At 37.3% G+C, this 21,248-nt stretch overlaps 1 protein-coding gene across 1 annotated transcript in view; it reads right to left on the reverse strand.

The window, feature by feature from the left end:
• LOC134221336 (uncharacterized) overlaps window positions 1–21,248 on the reverse strand; it is a 125,901-nt gene that overhangs the window by 41,078 nt on the left and 63,575 nt on the right. The window contains exon 2 of the mRNA XM_062700534.1: window positions 3,066–3,278. Coding sequence (XP_062556518.1) covers window positions 3,066–3,278 — 213 coding nt within the window. The remainder of the gene's footprint in view (window positions 1–3,065; window positions 3,279–21,248) is intronic.

Raw genomic sequence — 21,248 nt, forward strand, 5'->3', positions numbered from 1 at the left:
TGCTTCTACTTCTTCCTTTCTTCCTTCTTCTGTCTATCTTTTTCGTTTTCCCTTTTCTCTTATTTCTTCTCTTCCTTTCCTTTTTTCCTTCTTCTTCCATCCTGGATTCTTGAATTCTTCTTCCTTCTGTCTTCTTCTTTCTTTCCTCATTCTTTTTTTCTTCCCTCTCATTTCCTCCTTTTCACTGCTCGTTTGTCACTTCAAATATCTCGCTTATCCTTTTTTTACATTTTCTTCATCACTACTCACTTTTTACGCACGTTGCACTTCTCATTTCTCACTTCCTAATGAAGAAACAAATTTGAACTATTCGGCCGAATGGCATTCGCCCAAAAACCCCAAAACTGCAATAACAATTTACCAGTTAACACACTTTTTACTTGTCCATAAGACGAGTTCGTACAATTCTCTTTAATTCCACCAATTGATTGTACCTCAACAGTAAGACCGCCTTCAGTGTCTAGTACTGAAGTACAAGTACGGGACACTGAAGACGGCCTTAAAGCTGAAGCCGAAATATGTATATGTCAAGGTACAATCAAGTGGTCCAACAAGATGGAATTGTACGAACTCGTCTTATGACAAGTAAAGACATTCGAATACAAGCTCAAAATAATTTTCAAATCAAACTTTTTACGATGCAATACTAAATGTCCCATCAATACCATCTTTGCGAGGAAAGTAACCACTAGTAAGTTATTACATTTAATGGAATCAAATTCCTCATTCATATTAACGGGGTCCTCTTTTAATTTGAATTTCTGGTTACTCTATGAGCATCAGATTAGCTGGATTTCAGCTGCACTTTTTACTATTTTGTTTTGATTCTGCTTTCCGGTTAAAGACTTCTTTTTTTTATATCTTTATTATAGAGGTTTGCAGCCCTAGGCTGGCTCACCTCTTAGGCGGTTAAGGATGTTTAGTTTTCCTTTTCTCCACCCACGACGCTTGAACCATATTGAATTTAAACAATGTTCAAATCAGCGGGAATAAAATTCAATAAATTCACAACTAAAAAAATCCCAGATTTCTGTGACATTTCACCGAAAGCAGAATTTTTTAGTAAATAATTTGACAGATTTTTGGTTGTTTTAACAGTTGAACAAGGAAAAGAATCACAAAAAAATCAGTGAAATGATGACCGAACAATTCTGATATTGAGATTTCGGTGAAGTTCACCGAAATTCATCGAAATCTGTTAAATAATTCAAGTTATTTTCAGTAGTTCAAATATTCATTCCTCAAAACAATACAGGGGAAGTTGCCCGATTGTGGGCAAAGTTAGCTAGTTTTGTAATAACTTTGTTGAATTCGATATTTATATGTATATACATAATGCATATCAATGAACCTTAGATAACTAATGATGGAAAAATTATATTGATATCGTCAAAAGAAAAAAATGCAACTTTCTGTGAAGTAGTCAATTTTGATCAAAGATTTTTTTTTCAACCAGTTGTGGGCACCTCTGATATATTTTTTTAAATGGGAAAATAATGAACATAGTGAACAACTGGCAATGTAAGCATGAACATTTATTTCTTGATATGGCATACAAAAAATACCCACAAAAAACAGAATAATCCTTAGCGGTGTTGATGCCTTTTTTGGTCATTATAAAATTAAATCTTATTTTATAAAACGATGAAACATTTATGCCCGGGTAGTCGAGAAAATGTCCATCCCGAAAATTTCCTAGACCGGACCGGGAATCGAACCCACCTTCAGCATAGTCTTGCTTTGTTGCAGCAGATCTTACCTCACGGATAAAGGAGGCCCCTAGATTCAGATTCTGTAGTGAGTATGAGAAAAGCCGCCGTCGCCGGCGTTAAAGCTCTTGCAAGGAATATAGAAGACAAGGAATGACAGAGGTCGAGAAAGGAAAAATAGTAGTAATGGAGTGCTGCTAAAAAGAGGGGCTAACTTTAAGAAAGTGACGGATTAAAGAAGAATAAAGTGTCGTAATGTGAAGTTCTGTGGTTTTCCCTGCATTTTGATTGAGAGAGTTCCCTGCCCGCGACTAACTTGCGGTGAGCGTGCCGACCTTTAGACCTTTGATGCACGGAGTCTCAGCATAGCTCACGGCATACTTACCCGATAAATACAAACGAAATGCCCGATCGGGCAAACTTTCAATAGCAAACAATGAAACCGAATTCCCTACCGAATGAAAACATAAGTTCTCAAAACCAGTAAAATTTCAGTGCCCACAACCGGAAAATGCAACGCTTAAAAAATATCAGCAAATTTTTTGACTTGAACATTGTTATTGAACCGATATAAAATCACGAAATATAGTAAATTACCTGAAAAAAAAATAGTCATTACACAAGAATTCAGTCCATTTTGTGACACATTGACCACATAAATATATTTAATAGCTAGGATTTTTCTCCCTGTGAAAACATGTGATTGAATGTAGCTACTGCACTATTGTAGCTGTTTGACCCGGTGTCAGCAATAAAACATAGTACAGACATTTTGCACAAATGACAATCATCAAATTCTATGAATAATCAGTTTTGTAAGTTGAACACACAACTGAGCTGAGTAATGGCCACAACCGGGAAACATCCCCTATTATACAGTTTGATTATTTTGGTATTGAATTGTTAAAAAAGACAATGATGATGAACCCAGATCTCGAGTATTTAAGAATGCGTATACCTTGTCTGAAATATGAAGCCAAAAAATATTTCCAAATGAGTTTCCTCATGCTTCTATTAAAATGATGCTTCTATTGAAGTCCTCCACTGTTCAGTGGCTGGTGTGCTGAATAACTTACAAGAATATGGCATGCAGCAAAAGTTGTAACTTGAGCTTGCTTTTGAAGAGTACGAAAGCGATAAAACTTCACATTCTTGTTAGCAGCGCAATATAAGGACAGCCTACGGATATGGATGCACATTGAGCGGTGATGCCGCCCAACGAAGAAAGTTTTGCTGTCATGTGACGAGTGACGTCGTGATTGAAAGGGCAGAACTGATCGATATCACCATCAATAACGTGGTGCTTTCCGGCGCTATTTGTGATAACGGACGGGAGTTTCTATATTGGTGACTTACATCGATCCACTGTTCCCCGGGAAAAACAACTATCAGTTCGGCGTTGGGTTCCAGCGTTTGGAAGTAATCCTCATCGTCCACCTCGGTCCCGTCCGAGTCCAGGTGAATGTTAGGCAGCTCTGGTCGATTGAATTTTTCCGCTGCTTTCGAGCGTACCTCATCCAAGGAGCCGGCAACGACTGCCTTCTTGATGGCCCGGGTGATGTCTTTGATCTGCCAGGAAAAAGGGATAATGGACGAAATTAGATTCGGAATCAATTTGGGTTGTAAACTTTAGGTTCTTTATATTGTTTTATTCAATCAGCAGATTCAAATTACATGTAAAAAGACATCAATAGAAAAAAACTGGGACTAAAAAACCGCTAAATTTCACATTACATTCAGTTACATTCTCCACTGCAGCATTTACTAAGAGTATTGAAAGTGTATGAAATAGTGTATTATTAAATGCTGTCTAAATATTATACTTATAACTTATCATCTAAGAAATATAACTTAGATCAAAGGTGATTTGAAACAAAGAATATAACTAAACTATTTATTACAAATAGGATTCCTGGTACAAAAATGTTTCGTTGTTTTTAGTTGATGGCCTCCTTGCTGCCCTGGCGTCCAACAAAAAAATCCATCAATGGATTTATGAACTAGAAAGGATTGCTGGTAAGCCTAGCCATGATGTCTGATAGAGAAATAACTTTTCTGAATAAATGCCACACCGCCAGCACAGTGGGAATGGCATCGTAAAAAAACGACATGGGACAACTATGCTTGGCACGGCAGTATAGTTTAAGGCAAAAAATAACAAACAAAAATCATGTGTGTTCTACATGCTTTTTTTTAAGGCTGCAAATACATGTACTCATATGAATAACACACCATTCATATTCTCATTTTGAGCGTCTGTTTCCTTTGCTAATATTGCAAGGCCGCGCCGTGACATTGACGTGTAGTAAAAACAAATCTTCACCTGGGAAGCAGAGAGGTAAACTTCTCAACCTTTTCACGTTCTGTTTCCGTGTACTACAGTTACATACCGGATTTTAGCGTGTATACAAAAGCCTCTCTACTACGACTAGAGTATGGTGTCGATCCTGGAGGGACCAGCCATTTATTTCGAAATGCATAACCTAATTTGTCGAATAAATGAGCTTAGCGCCGTATGGTTGATGACGTGATTACAACGGCAACCGTTCTCACTATTCGTGACGGTGGACAGGAGCTTCGCGGGTTTGAAATTGGTGGTGACTTGCATTGGATGAATAATGTTCAAATTAGTAAGACGAAGATGAATAATGTTTACTGTTGGGAGATAGAAATTTACATTTGAAAACATTTCCATTAAAATTTTAAAAAAATCCTCAGAGAGTCTGGAGAGCCTTACAGAATAGATTTCCCTTTTTACAATTCCGGAAACCTCCGCGATTGTCAGTTTAATCTCTAATAAACTTTCAAATCTCTGATTGACTTTGAAACGTTTAAACAATATTTTATTAGATCAAGGAATTGAAACAGTATTAGACCATTTAGTTATCAATATCGTATGTTCTTACCATAATAATGGATAGGAAAATGCTTCGACTGTCCTACCCAGGTGTTTTCATGCGTAGGACATGTCCTACTTGTCCCACCCACTCCCGGTGCCACTGCTGAGGTTTGATAGACCGATAATTATAAACAGTTAATTGGCGGTCAAAAAACAACATAACACATGGGCCAGGATTTCGAGTAGGGTGGGGAGGGGCAACTGTTTTAGGTCTTCTGAATCGTAGTTTTATAGTAGTTTTATAAAAACACATGAGTATTAGTGCTTGGCACTATTTCTTTCTAAGTTCTAAAAACTTTGAAACCAAATTCACAACCAACAGTAAAGGCTGGATCACAATAGCGCGTTGCACGTTGCGTTGAAGTCAGCGTTTTGTACTAAAACGCAACGCCAATGATCGTGACGCATTCACGCTCACAATGCAACGTTCGCGTTGTGCGTTTATTTAACAACAATAATGATTAAAGCAATAATGGACTTAAAAATGCGTGATATATTGCTCATCAGATATTTTTAAACAGAGTGAAAATTATAAACGAACTTAGTATTCAGAAAGAATATAAAATCGGCTATAACAATTATTATGAAAATCCTGCATTCTCCATAAGTTTAAGAAAACTAGAACCATACATCTGAATTTCTAAACAAATCCTGACTGAAACCTGAATTCCCCAGGAATTTCTTCGACAATTGCTCCAGGCATTCTATCCGGAATCCAGGCATTCTTTAGGAATGCCTCCAGCAACATCTTCGACAATGTCTTCCAAGGCAAGGAGTTCCACCATAAATTTCGCCGGGAATTGATCCGGAGATTCCACCATTATTTACTCCAAGAAATGCTCCACGAACTCCGTGAATTCCGTGGACATTTCTGAGAATTTCGTAAAAAATTTTCGAATTTCTTGGGTAAATTCCATAAAATTTTCCGTGAAAGTTTCGAATAATTTCTTGTGAAAATTTTGAAGAATTTCTCCAGGAATTCCACCGAAAATTTACATATAAATTATACCGAAAATGAAATCAACAATGGAATTTTCGGAGTAATTCTTAGATTAATTCCCAAAGAAATCCTGAAAGAATTCCTTCAAGATTGCCACTGGGAGATCCTCCAGGAGTTTCTCCGAAAATTCCTCCGGGAACTCTTCCAGGAGTTCCACCGGCAGTTCCTCCACGAATTCCTCCAGGATTTCCTCCGAAAACTATTCCGGTAGTTCTATCGGCAGTTCCTACGGGGGTTCCTTTGAAAATTCTTCTGGGAATTTCTCCAGAATTTCCTCCGGGAATTCATTCAGTTTTTCTTTCTGGCATTCATTTAGGCTTCTTCAGAAATTTATATAGAAATTCCTTCAGAAGCTCCTCTGAGAATTTCTCTGGGAGCTCCTCAGGGAATTTTCCGGAAGGTCCTCTGATGATGATGATGGTCCAGCGTGGTCCAGCTACATATCCCTACAAAGGTTTCAGGTAGACGAGATTTGTCATTAAGATGAATTATCCAAGATTTTTTCCGAGAATTCTTATGGTAGTTTCTCTGGCTTTAAAAATTCTCCCGGGAGTTCCTTCGGAAATTCCTCCGGGACTTTCTTTGGGAGTACCACCGGCACCTCATCCGGGAATTTCTCCGGAAATTGCTCCGGGAGTTCCACCAGCAGCTCTTCCAGAAAATCATTCAGGTTTTTTTTTCAGAAAATCATTTAGGCTTTCTTCAGAAATTTAGCTGGAAATTCCTCCCGAAGTTCTTCCGATAGTTTCTCTGGGAGTTCCTCCGGGTAGGCCTTCTAGGAGTTCCTAATTCTTCTATGAGTTCCTCCTGAAATTCATCCGGAAGTTCTTACGGGAGCTCCTCTGGCAGTTCCTTCGGGAATTCCACCGGGAGATCCACCAGCAGTTTCTATGAGAATTCCTTCGGGAGTTTCACCGGCAGTTTCTCCGGGTGTTCCTATGAGGATTAACTCCCGGAGGAACTCGCAGAGTAATTTCCGGAGGAATTTCTGGATGAATTCTCGGAGAAACTGCCAGTGGAACTTCTGGAGGAATTTCTTGAAGAATTACAGGAAGAATTTTTGGAGGAAATTCTAGAGGAATTCCTGGAGGAACTCTCGTAAGTATTACTGGATGAAATCACAAATGAAGTTCCGTAACAGTTCCTAAATGAATTCCTTAAAAAAAGCCTGAATGAATTCGCAGAAAAACTACTGGTGGAACTCCCGGAGGAATTTTTAGAACAGCCGGTGGAACACTCAGAGTTGAATTTCTAGAATAACTTCCGAGATCCCATTTCCCTTGGAATTCGTGCCAAATATCCTCCAGGAATTCCCTGTAAAGTTCCTAGAGGGAGGGAGGAACTCTTGGAAAAACTCTTGGAGGAACTCCCACAAGCATTCCCGGAGGAATACCACAAGGAAATTCCCGGATGAAATCATGAAAGTATTTCCAGATGAATTGAAGAAATTACCGGATGGATTCCCGGGTGTTTGTTCTGAAGAAATTCCTGGAAGAACTCTTGGAAGATATCCTGGAGGAACTCTCAAATTAATTTCCGAATGAAATTCTGGAGTAAATTCCTAGTGAAGTCCGGAAAAAATTTTAAGACAATTTCGCGGAAAATTCCTGGAGAAGTAGGGTAAAATGCCCAATAGTGGACCCCCTAGTAGCGGAATTTTGCTCTTCCTGTCATATAGAATAGAAATTTTCAACATATTAATTCTGCTTGACATCTAATACCAAGTTCTGCATCGGCATCTCCTCTTCACGATACATATATAAAACACTCAAATACACGACGTTATTTGTTGAAATTAACATTTTATAGTCTGGCTGAATTCGCCCTATAGTGGACCCCCTGGGGGTCCATAATAGGAATTTGGTTCCCTATAGTCAACACTTCATTTGATTTTTATGTTCCGTTTCGGGACGTTCTTCTTCCCTATTATGGACCCCACAAAATATTCCTATAATGGACATCTAATTTTACTTTTCATAGAATTTCCAATGCGTGTAATCAAATCATAGGACTGTAAGGTAGGTTCTCCCGATGGAATTTCATAGCAAAATGTTTACATTGTGCTGTAATAATGCAAAAATGGCTGGAGGGTCCACTACTGGTTGGGGGTTTATTATTGGGTGCTTTACCCTAAGTGAAGAAATTTCCGGAAAAATACGTTTGAAAAGAATTTCTGGGGAAATACTTATACGAATTCCTGGAGAAATTCCTAAAGAAATTTCTACAGGCATTCTTGAAGGATATTCTGAAGTAATTGCGAAAAGAATTCCAGAATGAAATCCTAGAGAATTTCGCTATTGTATTTATGGAAGTATTCCCGGAAACATTCCTGGATATTCCCGGAGATGTCCCTAGAACAATTTCCAAAGGAATTTCTTATAGATTTACAAGTGAAACTATGGAGCGAAATCGGAGGATTTTCGTCATAAATTTCTGAAGAAACTTTTGGTGGAATTTTGGGAGGAAATTCCGTATGTATTCTTGAAGAAACTCTCGAATGCATTCCTGAAGGAAACGCCGGATTTTTTTTGGAAGAATAGCCGAAGAAATGTCTTGAAATAAAACTTGAAGAGAAGAAAATAAATCTTCAAGGAATTTCCTCATGAATTTCCTAAAAAAAATATGTAGTGACGGTTTTCTAGATAAGGAGGAATTACAATTACATGAGTAGGATTTTCAAACGATTTTCAGAGAAATTTGTGGATAACTTTCCGGAGAAGTTTAGAAATTCCCAGGGGAGCTTCTAAAAGCAGAATTCTTGAGCCCAAAATATTTCGAGTTGTTTTGAACATTCATATATTATGGATCCTGGATACCCTTATAAGTTTTTGGGAATCTTTTGAATTTCAACCAGCTATTTCTGAATATAATTTGAACGTATAGTGCACATATTTAGGAGGGGGAGAGGCGGCGCTGCTGTTGCTGTTTTTGAAGTTTGGCCCAACGTTCATCCGATTTTACACCAACATCAGCCCAAATCTTCATGCTGGTTTACAGTTGTAGCTTTTTTTCAGTTCCCGGTTTTTTGAATAGTTCAAGGCTTAAGGCTCAAGAAAAGTTGGGCTACGAAAAGAGTTTTCTGAACGAAATAGAACCGAGAAATACCACAAACACTTATTCAAAAAATGTGGATTTATGTAGTGGTTTGATGCCAATCTTTGTTCCTCCTTAAAACATATGAGTTCTTTTGAAAATGCGCTCTTTCATAAGTCAAAGAATTGCCAATAAGTCAACTGGTACATAAGATCTGCTCGCACTGGCATACCATAGAAAGTCAAAGAATCAACTGACACAATAGAACGAGATAAAAATTTTGACCGCAATGATCAATTATTTCAGATATTTCTTCGAAGAAAATTTCTTCGGATTGTCTCTCAGCAATTCCTTCGGAACTTGCTCCAGGAATTCATTCGGAAATTCTTTGGGAAAATATTTTAAAATTCCTTAATGAAAACTTTCGGAAATTTCTTTGGGAATTTCTCCGAAAATTTCTCTTCCGAATTCAGGAATTTATTCAAAAATTGCTTTGCGAAATATTTTGTGAATTTCTTTGGAATTGATTGAGGAAATTGATTTAGAATTTGATTTAGGAATTGCTTTGGTTTATCTATGAATTCCTTCAGAAATTACCTAACTATTTTTTTTTCGTAAACTCCCTAAAGGTTTTGGGTATTGTTCCAAAAATTCCTTTGGTAATTATCTCCCGAATTAAATAAATCTCCTGTTATTCCTTCAGACATCCTGTCAATTTTTGTTTTTCAATGATTTTTCCATCAATTCCTAAATTAATTCCTTTGGAAACTCTAGGAAGAAATTCGTTTCGTTTCATCAAAATTTCCCACAGGAATTCCTTCAGAACCTCCTTTAGGAATGCTTTTGGAAGTTCCGTCCTTCGGACGTTTCTTCGGAAATTCCTCTAGCAACTTTTACGGAAATTCGTTTAGACCTTCGGAAATTGCTTTAGAAATTCATTTAGGATTTCTTTGGACAATTTCTTCAAAAAACCATTCAAATTTTTTTTAGGATCTCCATCGAAAACTTTTTCATTCTTTAACACTCGAGCAAGCGCGCTGTTGTATTTTGTACAACACTAACGAAAAAACATCGCTCGCGGTACACAGCACGAGCATTCCAGGACGCTCGTGCTGAACGGTTAATTAATTTACGGAAGAGTTCACTCAACAAAATTTCCAGAAGAACTCTAGCAGAATTCCAAAGGACCTTCTAGAATTTCTTTTTAGAAACTCAAAGAATTTTCAGGAGGAAACTCCGAGGGAATATCTGGGGTAATTTTCAAAGGCATTCTCGGATGATTATCCAAATGAATCCGCACCCAACCGGCGGTTGTTAGATTTTCTAACAATTCTGTATAAGAATCTTCCAAAACATGTATAAGATCTGGGCATATGCGAAATTGTTAGATTTTTATACAAAAAAATGTAAGAAAACCTTACATAATTGTTAGATTCTTATACAATATTTGTATAAGAATCTAGCAATTTCGCATATGCCCAATTCTTATACAAAATCGTTGGAAAATATAACAACCGCCGGTTGGGTGCGGGTTTAACGGAATTCCTGGAGGAATTTTATAATTTTTTACTGGTGGGAATTTCCGAGAGTATTTCTGGAGGGTTTTTAGGACGAATTTACGAATGAATACTTGAAGGGGAACCTAAAGAAAATTTCGGTAAGAAGTTCTTAAGGTACTGCCATAAGAATTCCCGGAAAGGTTTACGAAATTCTTAATTAAATATTCAAAGAAATTTCCGAAGGAACTGTTATTTTCCGATATTTTTTAACCCTGCAGTACTATAGGGTCATGGGTTCGAGTCCCATCCAATACATTTTCCAAATCAATATCTTCCACATAACGTACATATTCACATATGAGTTTTCACAACATTGTAAAAAAAAGCCAATATCTGTTTTAATATCATCAGCTCATCAGCTAAGGGGCCCTCCTTAGCCGTGCGGTAAGACACGCGACTACAAAGCAAGACCATGCTGAGGGTGGCTGGGTTCGATTTCCGGTGCCGGTCTAGGCAATTTTCGGTTTGAAAATTGTCTCGACTTCCCTGGGCATAAAAGTATCATCGTGTTAGCCTCATGATATACGAATGCAAAAATGGTAACCTGGCTTAGAAACCTCGCGGTTAATAACTGTGGAAATGCTTAATGAACACTAAGCTGCGAGGCGGCTCTGTCCCAGTGTGGGGATGTAATGCCAATAAGAAGAAGAAGAAAAAAAAGCTGATAGATATATCTATAAGCTTTGGTTTGCGTGTATGGTCAAAGCTCATTTTTTGTGTGATAAGCAAATTAAGTAAAAAATATGCCCAGAATGCTGAACACCATTGGCTTTATTAATAGATTGAGCCCAACGGTTTCGGGGTCTAACCAATTTTTCTAAGAGAATTTTGAAATTGGAGCGTTTTCCTTGAAAAAAAAAAAAAAACCCGGAATAGTCCACCTAGCGGTTATGATGCATGGTGCAAATATAACATGAAAAGCACATAAGAGAGGTCAAAATTGCACTTTAGGGAGATAGTTCCAGTTATTTCCATTAATTCAGATTTTTTTTGCATTCATTTGAATGCATTGCACAGTTTTTGAAACTTTTTTTTTTTGATTTTTGATTTTTTTTCTAAGGGGAGACGCGAAACAATGTTTTGCCTTTCTCGTACAACTAAGTTGTACCGAAAGGCTATCATTTCACTCCGCAAACGAACTTTTTATAGAAGCCTCTGAGACCCATAGTATTATATACCAATCGACTCAGCTCGACGAGCTGAGCACATGTCTGTCTGTCCGTGTGTATGTATGTGTGTATGTGTGTGTGTATGTGTGTGTGTGTGTGTGTGTGTATGTGTGTGCACAAAAGCTATAAAAAACATTAGACAACTTTTCGTATAGTAATCCTTAGCCGATTTTCTCGAAACAAGTTTCGTTCGACAGGGGACAAAGCCTTGTTGATCACTATTGAATTTTATAACGATCGGTTCGATTGCGTTTAAAAGTTATGAAAAAAAAAGGTACATCGGACCATTTAAACCCCATATAAGGTTGGTGTCTTAAATAAATGCGAGAAAGGCACCATACCAACGCTAGGTGGATTAATCTGTTTTTTTTTAAATAACTCCGGAACGCAATGGCCAATTGGCCCCATTTTCAATAGCGAAAAATTAGGAAGGATTCCGCGTGGAATGCAGCCTGTTGCAAGCAAATCGAATAGGGCTATGTATAAAAAAGTGTGTCTCACATTTTTTTTGTACACACACACATACATACATACATACATACACACATACTGACATCACCTCAATTCGTCGAGCTGAGTCGTTTGGTACATAACAATATGGGTCACTGAGTCTTCTATCAAAAGTTCGGTTTTGGAGTGATCCTAAAGAGTGATAGGTCATTTGGCATAAAGTCGTTTGGCATAAGGCCGTTTGGCATAAAGGTCGTTTGGCATAATGTCGTTTGGCATAACGGCCGTTTGGCATAATGGTCATTTGGCATAATAGTTGTGTAATCATCAATTTCGAAACTTATGCATAATATGTTCAATTATTTATAATGATTGTCACTTAAACATTATAACAGAAATGTTCTAAATTGATTTTTTCGAATTAAAGTTCAGATTCAATCAAATCACTGCTTGAAGGTATTTCAATTAGAATATTTATTAACTGCCTATTTCACTTCATATTTTTTACCTCTGGGTCAGCAGCAAGATCGTCGTTGAATAAAACAAATTACAATATAGGGAAAGTCAAATAGGAAAATCGTAAGTGCAATAAAAAGCAAATGAAGTTATTTCAGCATGACATATATTCATCTCTTTAAAAGCATACTTTGTCATTCATAAGTCTAAAAAGTACATGCTACTTTTTTTCAAGTAATGCATTTTTTAGTAATGACACAAGGGCGAATATGTATGCAATATTCAGTTCTAGGAAAGGGAAGATATAGCTCCTTTTTTGGAAGAATGCGTTTTCTTGGCGAAGGCAAAGGGAGATTTCATTCATTTGTTCAATGTAGGCATTTGCTCGGTTTAAGGCAAAGAGGGATATGATCCCTTCTTTCAAAGAATGCATATTCCCGACAGTTACATCGGAGAAGATATGGTTCCATTTTTCAAAGGATACATTTGCCCGGAAGATTGCGAAATACGATATGCTTCCTTCTTCCAAATCAGGCATTTGCTCGGTTTAATTCGGGGGAAGATATGATCGCTTCTTTCAGCGGGCGGCAGAAGGTTCAGAGAAGGCAAAAGCTGATATGATTCCTTCTTTCAATTCAAGCATTTACTCGGTTAGAGGCAAGGGAAGATGAGATTCCTGCATTCAGAGGATGCATTTGCTCGGAAAAGGGTAGACGACGACATAGTTCCTTTATTCAAGGCGTTTGCTTGGTTTAAGGAAAGGAATATATGATCCCTTCATTCAGAAAATGCATTCGCCCGGCAGAAGTCCAGAGGGGAAATGGTGGCTCCACCCATGTATCCCAAATACCATTACCCCGGAATACATTTCGAATCTGTAGTTTTCGACTAATATTTTTTTTTAACACGATGAATCGTAAAAATACAATATTTGAAAAGAATTTGTTTAGAATAAAAGTATATACTACTTAGAGTTACTTAGATAAAAGCAATAAAGCTTATGTTTAATAAACATTTTTGACTTAAATTATCATTCTACGCCACTATTATCTGGAAAAGTTCTATTCTACGAAATGGTGTAAGTGAGGAGATAACACCTTCTTTCTATTAACATAGGTGTACAGTGGAAATAATACCTTCTTTAAATGAACGGTAACGGTTTATGGCAAACACAGGACGTAGGGGAGACTGGGTAGACTTGATCCGCTTTTCTGATTTCCGATGTACCACAGCCAAAAATAAATAAACATACGCGATTTCCACACAGACTCTCTAAGAAATATAGTATTTAACTTTACTGATGTATGACAGTCCCTCAATTATTGTTGTTATTGATACACAATCGTTTTTTTGGAGTGCTGTCAAAAATCGACTTTTTGAATTTTCGGGGGAAATTGATCCCTCTCCAAGAACTTGCTTTGATAAAATTAGAAAGGTGTCCTCAGATTTTTTAAATATTTTTCCTTCAAAATATACAGAATTTTCGAATTGCTGTGCGTATACATGAACGATTTTTTTATTGAATTCGACAGCACATGCAATTTTAAAATTTGGGGAGACTTGATCCCCTTTTTATGATATCTACGCAATAAATATTTTTTCCTGCCAAAACTTCATCACATCTGTCAAATCTACAAAAAATTAGAAGCCTGAATACAGGTTTAAATTTTTTTGAATTTTTTCGCCAAATTTTTGTATGGGTGACTAATGGGGGATCAAGTGTCCCCATATTGAGGCAATAACTTCAAATCCAAATATCCTAAAACTTTGATGGAATTTTGACATTTTCATCAGTACAGATCATTAAGCATATTTATGGCTTTGTGCTGTGAAAAAACGAAAGCATTCGGTCATTGTTATGAAAAGTAGTTCAAATTTTGCGTGGCCAATAAAAAAATCTTTGGGAAGGTCAAAACATACAAATCGCCCTGCAGAATAAATAAGGTTGTCAATCCAAAAAATAACTCACCACATAAAGGTCATTTGTTTAGAGGATCTATATTAAAAAATACGCTAGAGCAAAACTACTTTAGTTCTCGATTAAACAGGGGGTGATCAAGTCTCCCCGGGGATCAAGTCTACCCACCTTCCCCTAATGCCTTCTTAGAATGGACGCATTTGCCCTGTATAAGGCAAGCATAGGAGATAATGCCTTCTTTAGATGAATGCTTTTTTTCAATATAAGGCAGACAGAGGAGGTTATGCCTTTTTCAAATGAACGCATTTGCCCGGTTTAAGGCGAACGGTGATGATAATGCCTTCTTTTAATGAACGCATTTGTCCAATATAAAGCAAACAGAGGATAATGGCTTAAGGCGAACACAGGTGATAATACCTACTGTAGATAAACGCATTTGCCCGACATAAGGCGAACAGAGTTGATAATGCCTTCTTTTAATGAACGCATTTGCCCGGTATATGGCGAAAATATAAGATAACACCTTCTTTAAATAAATGCGTTGGCCCGGTTTAAGGCGAACAGAGTTCATAATGTCTTCGTTTATTGAACGCAAATACGCCCGATATAAAGCGAACAGAGTTGATAACGATTTCTTCAAATAAATGCGTTTGCCCGGTTTAAGGCAAACAAAGTTGATAATGCCTTCTTTAGATGAACACATTTGCCGGATATAAGGCGAACAGAGTTGGTAATACCTCCTTTTTATAAACGCATTTGTCGGTTTAATGTGTACAGAGATGATAATGCCTTGTTTAGATGACTGCATTTACCCGATATAAGGCGAACAGAGATAACACCCCCTTCAATGATTGCGTTTGCAAGGTATAACGAAATTATTCCTGCCATGCCATGAGAGGAACAAGCATATTGGAAGAACAGAAGAGATTTTCTTACTGTAGGGTTTTGTCGTCATGCCCTTCTTGTCACAGTAAGGTTTATCCCCGGCATTTTAGAAGCAACGTTTTCTACCCCTTTACTCTGTTTAAATACATGTTCGCGAGCCGTCTCAAGCCCAGTCGACGTGGGTTGAAATTTTCTTGAAATTCTCACCTCAGCTTAAACAATCTTCAAAGGTAAATCATGTGCTGGGAGTTTTTGGACCAAGAACTAATCGTTCTATACTGTTTTCAAACAGTTCGAGTTTGATGAAATGAATCGCGAGCCCAACACGGTCAACCTTGTAAAAGGATCGATAAATAAGTAAGGATCCACGATAAAAACTCTCGTAAAAATTGTGTAATTTACTCAACTTGAGTCGACCTGGTATTGAATAAGTCGTCAAACAAGTAATAATCATTCACATGAATTATAAATAAATTTCTATTGATTAAATTTTTTTCACTGAAGTAAACTATAAACTTGAAATCAGGACTACTGGGGGTACTGGCTCATTCGGGGTAGTGTCCCACTCGGGGTGATGGGTGATGACATTCATTAGGGTAATGGCGTTCGCGGTAGTGGGTAATGGCATTATGGGTTATGGATATATGGGTAATGTCATAGAGTCGAAATGGTTCCTTCTTTCAATCCAGGAATTTGCTTGGTTTAAGACACGGGAAGATATTCCTTTCTTTCAAAAGGTGCATTTGCCCGACAGACGGCAAGAGACGATATGATTTCTTCCTTCAATTCAGGTATTTGCTCGGCTTAAGGAAAAGGAAATAATGATCCCTTCTTTTCAAGGATGCGTTTGCCCAGCAGGAGCCAGAGATGATATGACTCCTTCATTCAATTCAAGCATTTGGTTCGCTCGGTTCAATGCAAGGGATCCTTTCTTAGAAACCGTTTGCTCATAAAAGGGAGAAATGGGCAAGTTTTCTGGCTTGCCCTTACATGAAAAACAAAACAAGCCACCAATGTCAATTTAATTTAATGCTGATCTATCTTGCTGGTAGGTGCGTCAACATTTCAAATGGCCCCGTTTTGACAGGAAGCTTCTTTATTCTTAATTTGTCACGTCGTACTTGTCCTAAAGCCTTTACGAATACTTAGTATACGCAAAAGGCAAAAAATTTATACGCGATTTTGTTCATCATCGGTTTAGGGCTCTAACCAGTTGTTTTACAAGGACTATGAGTGGTTTAAAAGCAATATCAAAAATAAAAAAAATTAAAAGAAATTTTGTGTTGCCAAAATCGTATAATTTGGTTGCAAAAATCGAATATTGCCAAAATCGAATGGCTTTGTTGCCAGAATCGAATGTTACCAAAATCGATTGTTGCTAAAATCAAATGGGGTCTGTATACAAAGATTTACAACGATAATTATGCCAAACTACAACAAAACAGGCTAAGGTTAAGGTACCTTATGTCTGAGATATTTTGACCGTGACAGTTGAACCGAGCGCTTAAGTTGGCAATTTGTGATCAAAATTAATGAGAAACTATAGTGTGGGATGTATCTCGGCATTTCTCAACCCCTGTTTGACCCAATGAATAACCTATTTTCGAGAAGGTTAATATAGTCCTCCTGGGGCAGCCGAACAGCACTTACCAAATTACACTTGTGTACCGCAATATAAGTTGATGTACGTCCATTCTGTTATTGACGTCAACTACGATGTTGGGTTCTCGTCGGGAATAAGCAACACGTCCCGAATGGCAACGGAACGGTGATAATGATGTGAAATGGCACCGGTGAGAACCCATCGAATTTTTATGTGCATCAGCCAGACATTTGGAGAACCAGCTGATACACGTGTTTCAGTTGCACATTGAATGGTAAAGAATAATATAGTTTCATCGCAATCGGTTCAATAACTATTTTTTTGAGAAACATTTCATTCATATTTGATCAAAAATATGATGAGACATCCAATATCGAGCATATCTTGGAAAATTACATAAAAAATATTGCCCCAGTTTTCCAAGTAATCAAAAATATCCTCTAGCAGCAAATGATAAAAGCTGACGTACACAATGTTCTACATTGATATGCGGGAGCCGATAAAGCTTGATTGTGAGAAAACTGGGGTTAATTTTGCTATCAATATCTACAGTACCGCACGTGCTATTTGTGGAGGCAAATATTGATTTATCCACTCAAAGATATTTCTGAGCTGATCATAAATAATTCAATTTTTATTAATAGGATAATTTTTCCTGTCATCAATAGGATAATCGAATGGGTTATGAAATTTAACTGTAGAATATTTCTATACATAAAAAAGATTCAGGCGTGAATGTATTGCCTTTCGTGTATGAAAGATGATTCAGATGATGCAACCAGTTTTTTTCCAGTTCAATGAAGCCTATTCTGTGAAGTCTGGAAAAGAAAATTGAAAGACGAAGAGTATGAGGTTCAGCGTAATTGAATCAAATAGGATATCCTTGTTCAATCAAATGAATTGTATGTTCTATCATCCTGTGAGCTAAGCATACATGAGCTTGATGAAGAATCATGCAAACAGAAGACTAATTGATATATGTAGAATACAAAGGGGCTATGTAGCTCGACTACCGACTACCATTAATGTTAAGATGAATGGATCAACTTTGTCGACAATGAAGTTTTGCGCTACTTCCATCTAATCATATTATTTGAAGGCTTCTTCAGAAATAGGCGGTTGTACTTTTATACACGTTAAAGACTGTTGTACATATAAATGGAATGGCTTCTTGAGGCTTAAATAATAAATAAATTGTCCAACTATGTTTAATATCATCTAAATATAGTTTAGTTGAGCTAAAAAAAAGTTTACTAGCAAACTTTTGATTGATTTTCATTTATTCTGTGTAATTGAGCATCTTGATTGTTGTATGGTTGTTCGCTTGTCGGTGATTTTTGTATCGAAAGGCTATCATTTTACTTCAAAATCGAACTATTTTTAAAAGGCCCATGCTGTTATATATCAATCCACTAAGGTCAACTCTTTATATAACGTATATCAGATTGAACTGTACTTCTCTGTAGTTTTTTTTTTCGAACTTTTCATTCCCGCTATTTAGTGGCCACCCGTTAATCTGCCGAAAATCAGCTAACAAACGTACTTTTCGCCGGGATATCAGTTTTTATTTTGTTGAGCGAACGGCTGTGCGGATTTTCCCCGATCTGCAGAAATACAATCTCAGTGTGTGTGTATGCACGTAACTTAGATTCGAACGATCCGAACCCACAATTTAAAGTATATTGTCGGCATTGGCATTTATCTTGAAATTTTGTAAAATCAGTTAAAATATTCGTTATTTTTGTCTTTCAATTTGGCGAACGATTGGTAAGAGATTGCGTTTTCTCCTGTTTTAATTTTAGTGTAATAAAAAATTAAAAATTAAATATTAAAAATTCTTCAAAAAAATTTAGTTAGAAACAAAGAAAAAAACGGAAAATTTTCATTAAAATAGGGAAAAAAGTCATGAAATTAAGTAAATTTGAGCGATGAATGCTTTTAAGAAGGGGGCATCTATGGAAGGAATGCACAGTCCGTAGGCTGTAACCCGTAGTTAGTTTTTGGGAAGTTATCAACCCAAGTTGACTTAGTTGACGGCTACTCGACTGTACGGTAAATTCTTGGGAAAAAAGCCGAGAATATCAGGTCCCATTCGCACCATTGACTTTACCGCAAAATTATGCTTCGTTTACTTACAAGGAAATTTACATCTGATATGAGTGTATACATAACAAAAGTGGCATCAGAAGTTGACAAATTGCTTCCAGCGTGTTCGTTAAGACCCACTGCCAAACTTCCTCAATGATTAAAAAGGGTCAGGGCCGCCATTCTCATCAGGGAGGCACACTGCAATTGTTTAATCCATGGGATGGGTTTAATAATCTTTGCGGTCGTAAAAATCCCTACCGTTCATTGGAGTCTAATTTATGGTTTCCATTTCGAAGAGAATGTTTTGCCCACAATGAAAATGACTAACTCGATCCCACGGTAGACATGCAGACCGCTCGGAACAGTATTCCGCACGTTCTGGGCTCTGTTCACGACAATCCTTTTCACGTGAGTTGCGTTTCGCCTGCAGCGCTGTGGTCTGGTAGTATGGAAACAGCTCGCCGGTTGTTTCTGCTTGTATGGGTTGGTGTTTGGAAACCCACAAACCGTTGAACATAATACCCACATAGGAAGCGCAATGGAAAATGCGAAGCGGAGGTGCGGTGGCACCGCTATGAAAGCTGGGGCACGAACTTTCCGCCAGCTTTCTATATTTCCGTAGTGGTGTGCGCGTTAGGGTGTGTCAATTATCTTAATTGATGGAGCATATGTCTGACCCAGCGCCGTAGCGTGTGGTTGGCCAGGTTGGCCCCCGCCAAGGGCACCAGCCTGTTGGGGGCGCCAAAATACAGAAATATGCTACGAGAAATAGAACATTCTTATTAGATAAAATCGCAATTCATAACAAAATTACTATAAAGTCCGAAAGGCTATGGAAGAAATATTTTTAGATATCAAGAATTCCACTTCATCATGTCAACTGAATTAGACGAAATGTATCAACACTGCAGGTCTTAGTTTTGACCTCTAGGTTGAAAACCTTGAAGTTTGATATCCGGATTGGATTAGTTCCATTGTTGACTACTGTTATGATCATCGAGAAACTTTAAGAACTATACATAATGCTTTACAGCAGTAAGGACAAATTAAACTAAAAATCGTTTCAAAATTTTAGCTCTTTCCAGTGGATTTATTCAAAATCTACATCTATAGGGAATACCGGAGCTGGTTGGTCTAAGGGGCAGGCTGACCGAGTGACATTTTAAGGCGCATTTAAGGCTCATTATAATAATTTGGGTGGGGTATTAGATCGAATGTAATTTCAGGTATTTTATTGTTTCCGTTTACTCACGTTCACGTTTTTTGCTATTTTGGTTCGAGTCTGTTTGATTCCCCATTAAAAGCAGCATTGAAAAAGAGAAAAAATTTCCGTTGCATTTGATTTGTTATAACTTTTTTCTCAATTTGTGTTCATCGATGAAAATATGTCACAAACAGAGCTTTACATAATCGAATATTTTTTGTGAAGCCCCTCGGCCTTCTTTGTCATTCTCATTCCGTACATATTCATATTCGGCTGAACATTGACAATTTTCGATCAATTATCAGTCAGTGAGTATTTATTTAGATTTCGCAAACTAATAAATTACTATAAATCTAAGCACATAAATGATGATTTCAACAATTACTCACATAGATCTGACCCCGACGTTGAACTGAGGGGAAATTTTAGTGCCAAAAGTCAACATAATCAAGGCCAATTATGTTTTCTTTAAACGCAGTGACCATTCTCAGTACCAATCAAATGAATGAATATGTGAAGAAGAAAACTGAGTAAGTCATTCTATGTTTTGAATAGTCATGCGACGTTTGTTAATATTCGTTCCGAAGTTGCTTCGCGAAGGTGATTATTTTATGTTCTGGCCACAAATGTGCTCAAGACTTGTATATTTATGACAGTGAAAACCGTTTTTTGAAAAGTCGAACCAGATTTAGAACAGACATTATGGAAGCAAAACTTGGCCAACCAGCCCCGGTCTCCCTTAATCAGCCTGTTGTTTAAGATCCGTATAGCCATAATACTCTAGAGATTGATTTCGAGAAGTAGTAATATGGATTTTATGAAGATTTGAGATCATTTTCCTGTGTTATTCAGAGAAACTTCCTGTGGACCGATTCCAACTACAAAAATTAAAACGATGCGTATTCCAAGTTTTGGTACTCATCTAAGATTTTTTTTTGGCAATGAATATCTATCTAGTCCATTGTTGGTTTTTTTCTTAATCCTTCTGCTTCTGATGGCAATTCCAACCATCGACTAATCCACTTCAGAGTTGGTTTTGAATCACCCAACTATATCCAGAAGTGCCTTCACCAGTGCTGGATTATTATCGTTCTATTAGGTCCAAAGACAATTTCGGCCACCAATTGATCCGATTACGTTCAATAGCCATTTCGATCATCTACCAACTCACCCCAGAGTTGGATTTTGTTAATCTAATAAAGCTCAGTTGTTCCTTCAAACCAACGATCAAGCGACATCAGGTTCAGATTGTTCATAACTTTTGACTAGGTCCGA

This window comes from Armigeres subalbatus, chromosome 3 (genome assembly GCF_024139115.2).
Source record: "Armigeres subalbatus isolate Guangzhou_Male chromosome 3, GZ_Asu_2, whole genome shotgun sequence".
NCBI lineage: Eukaryota > Metazoa > Arthropoda > Insecta > Diptera > Culicidae > Armigeres > Armigeres subalbatus.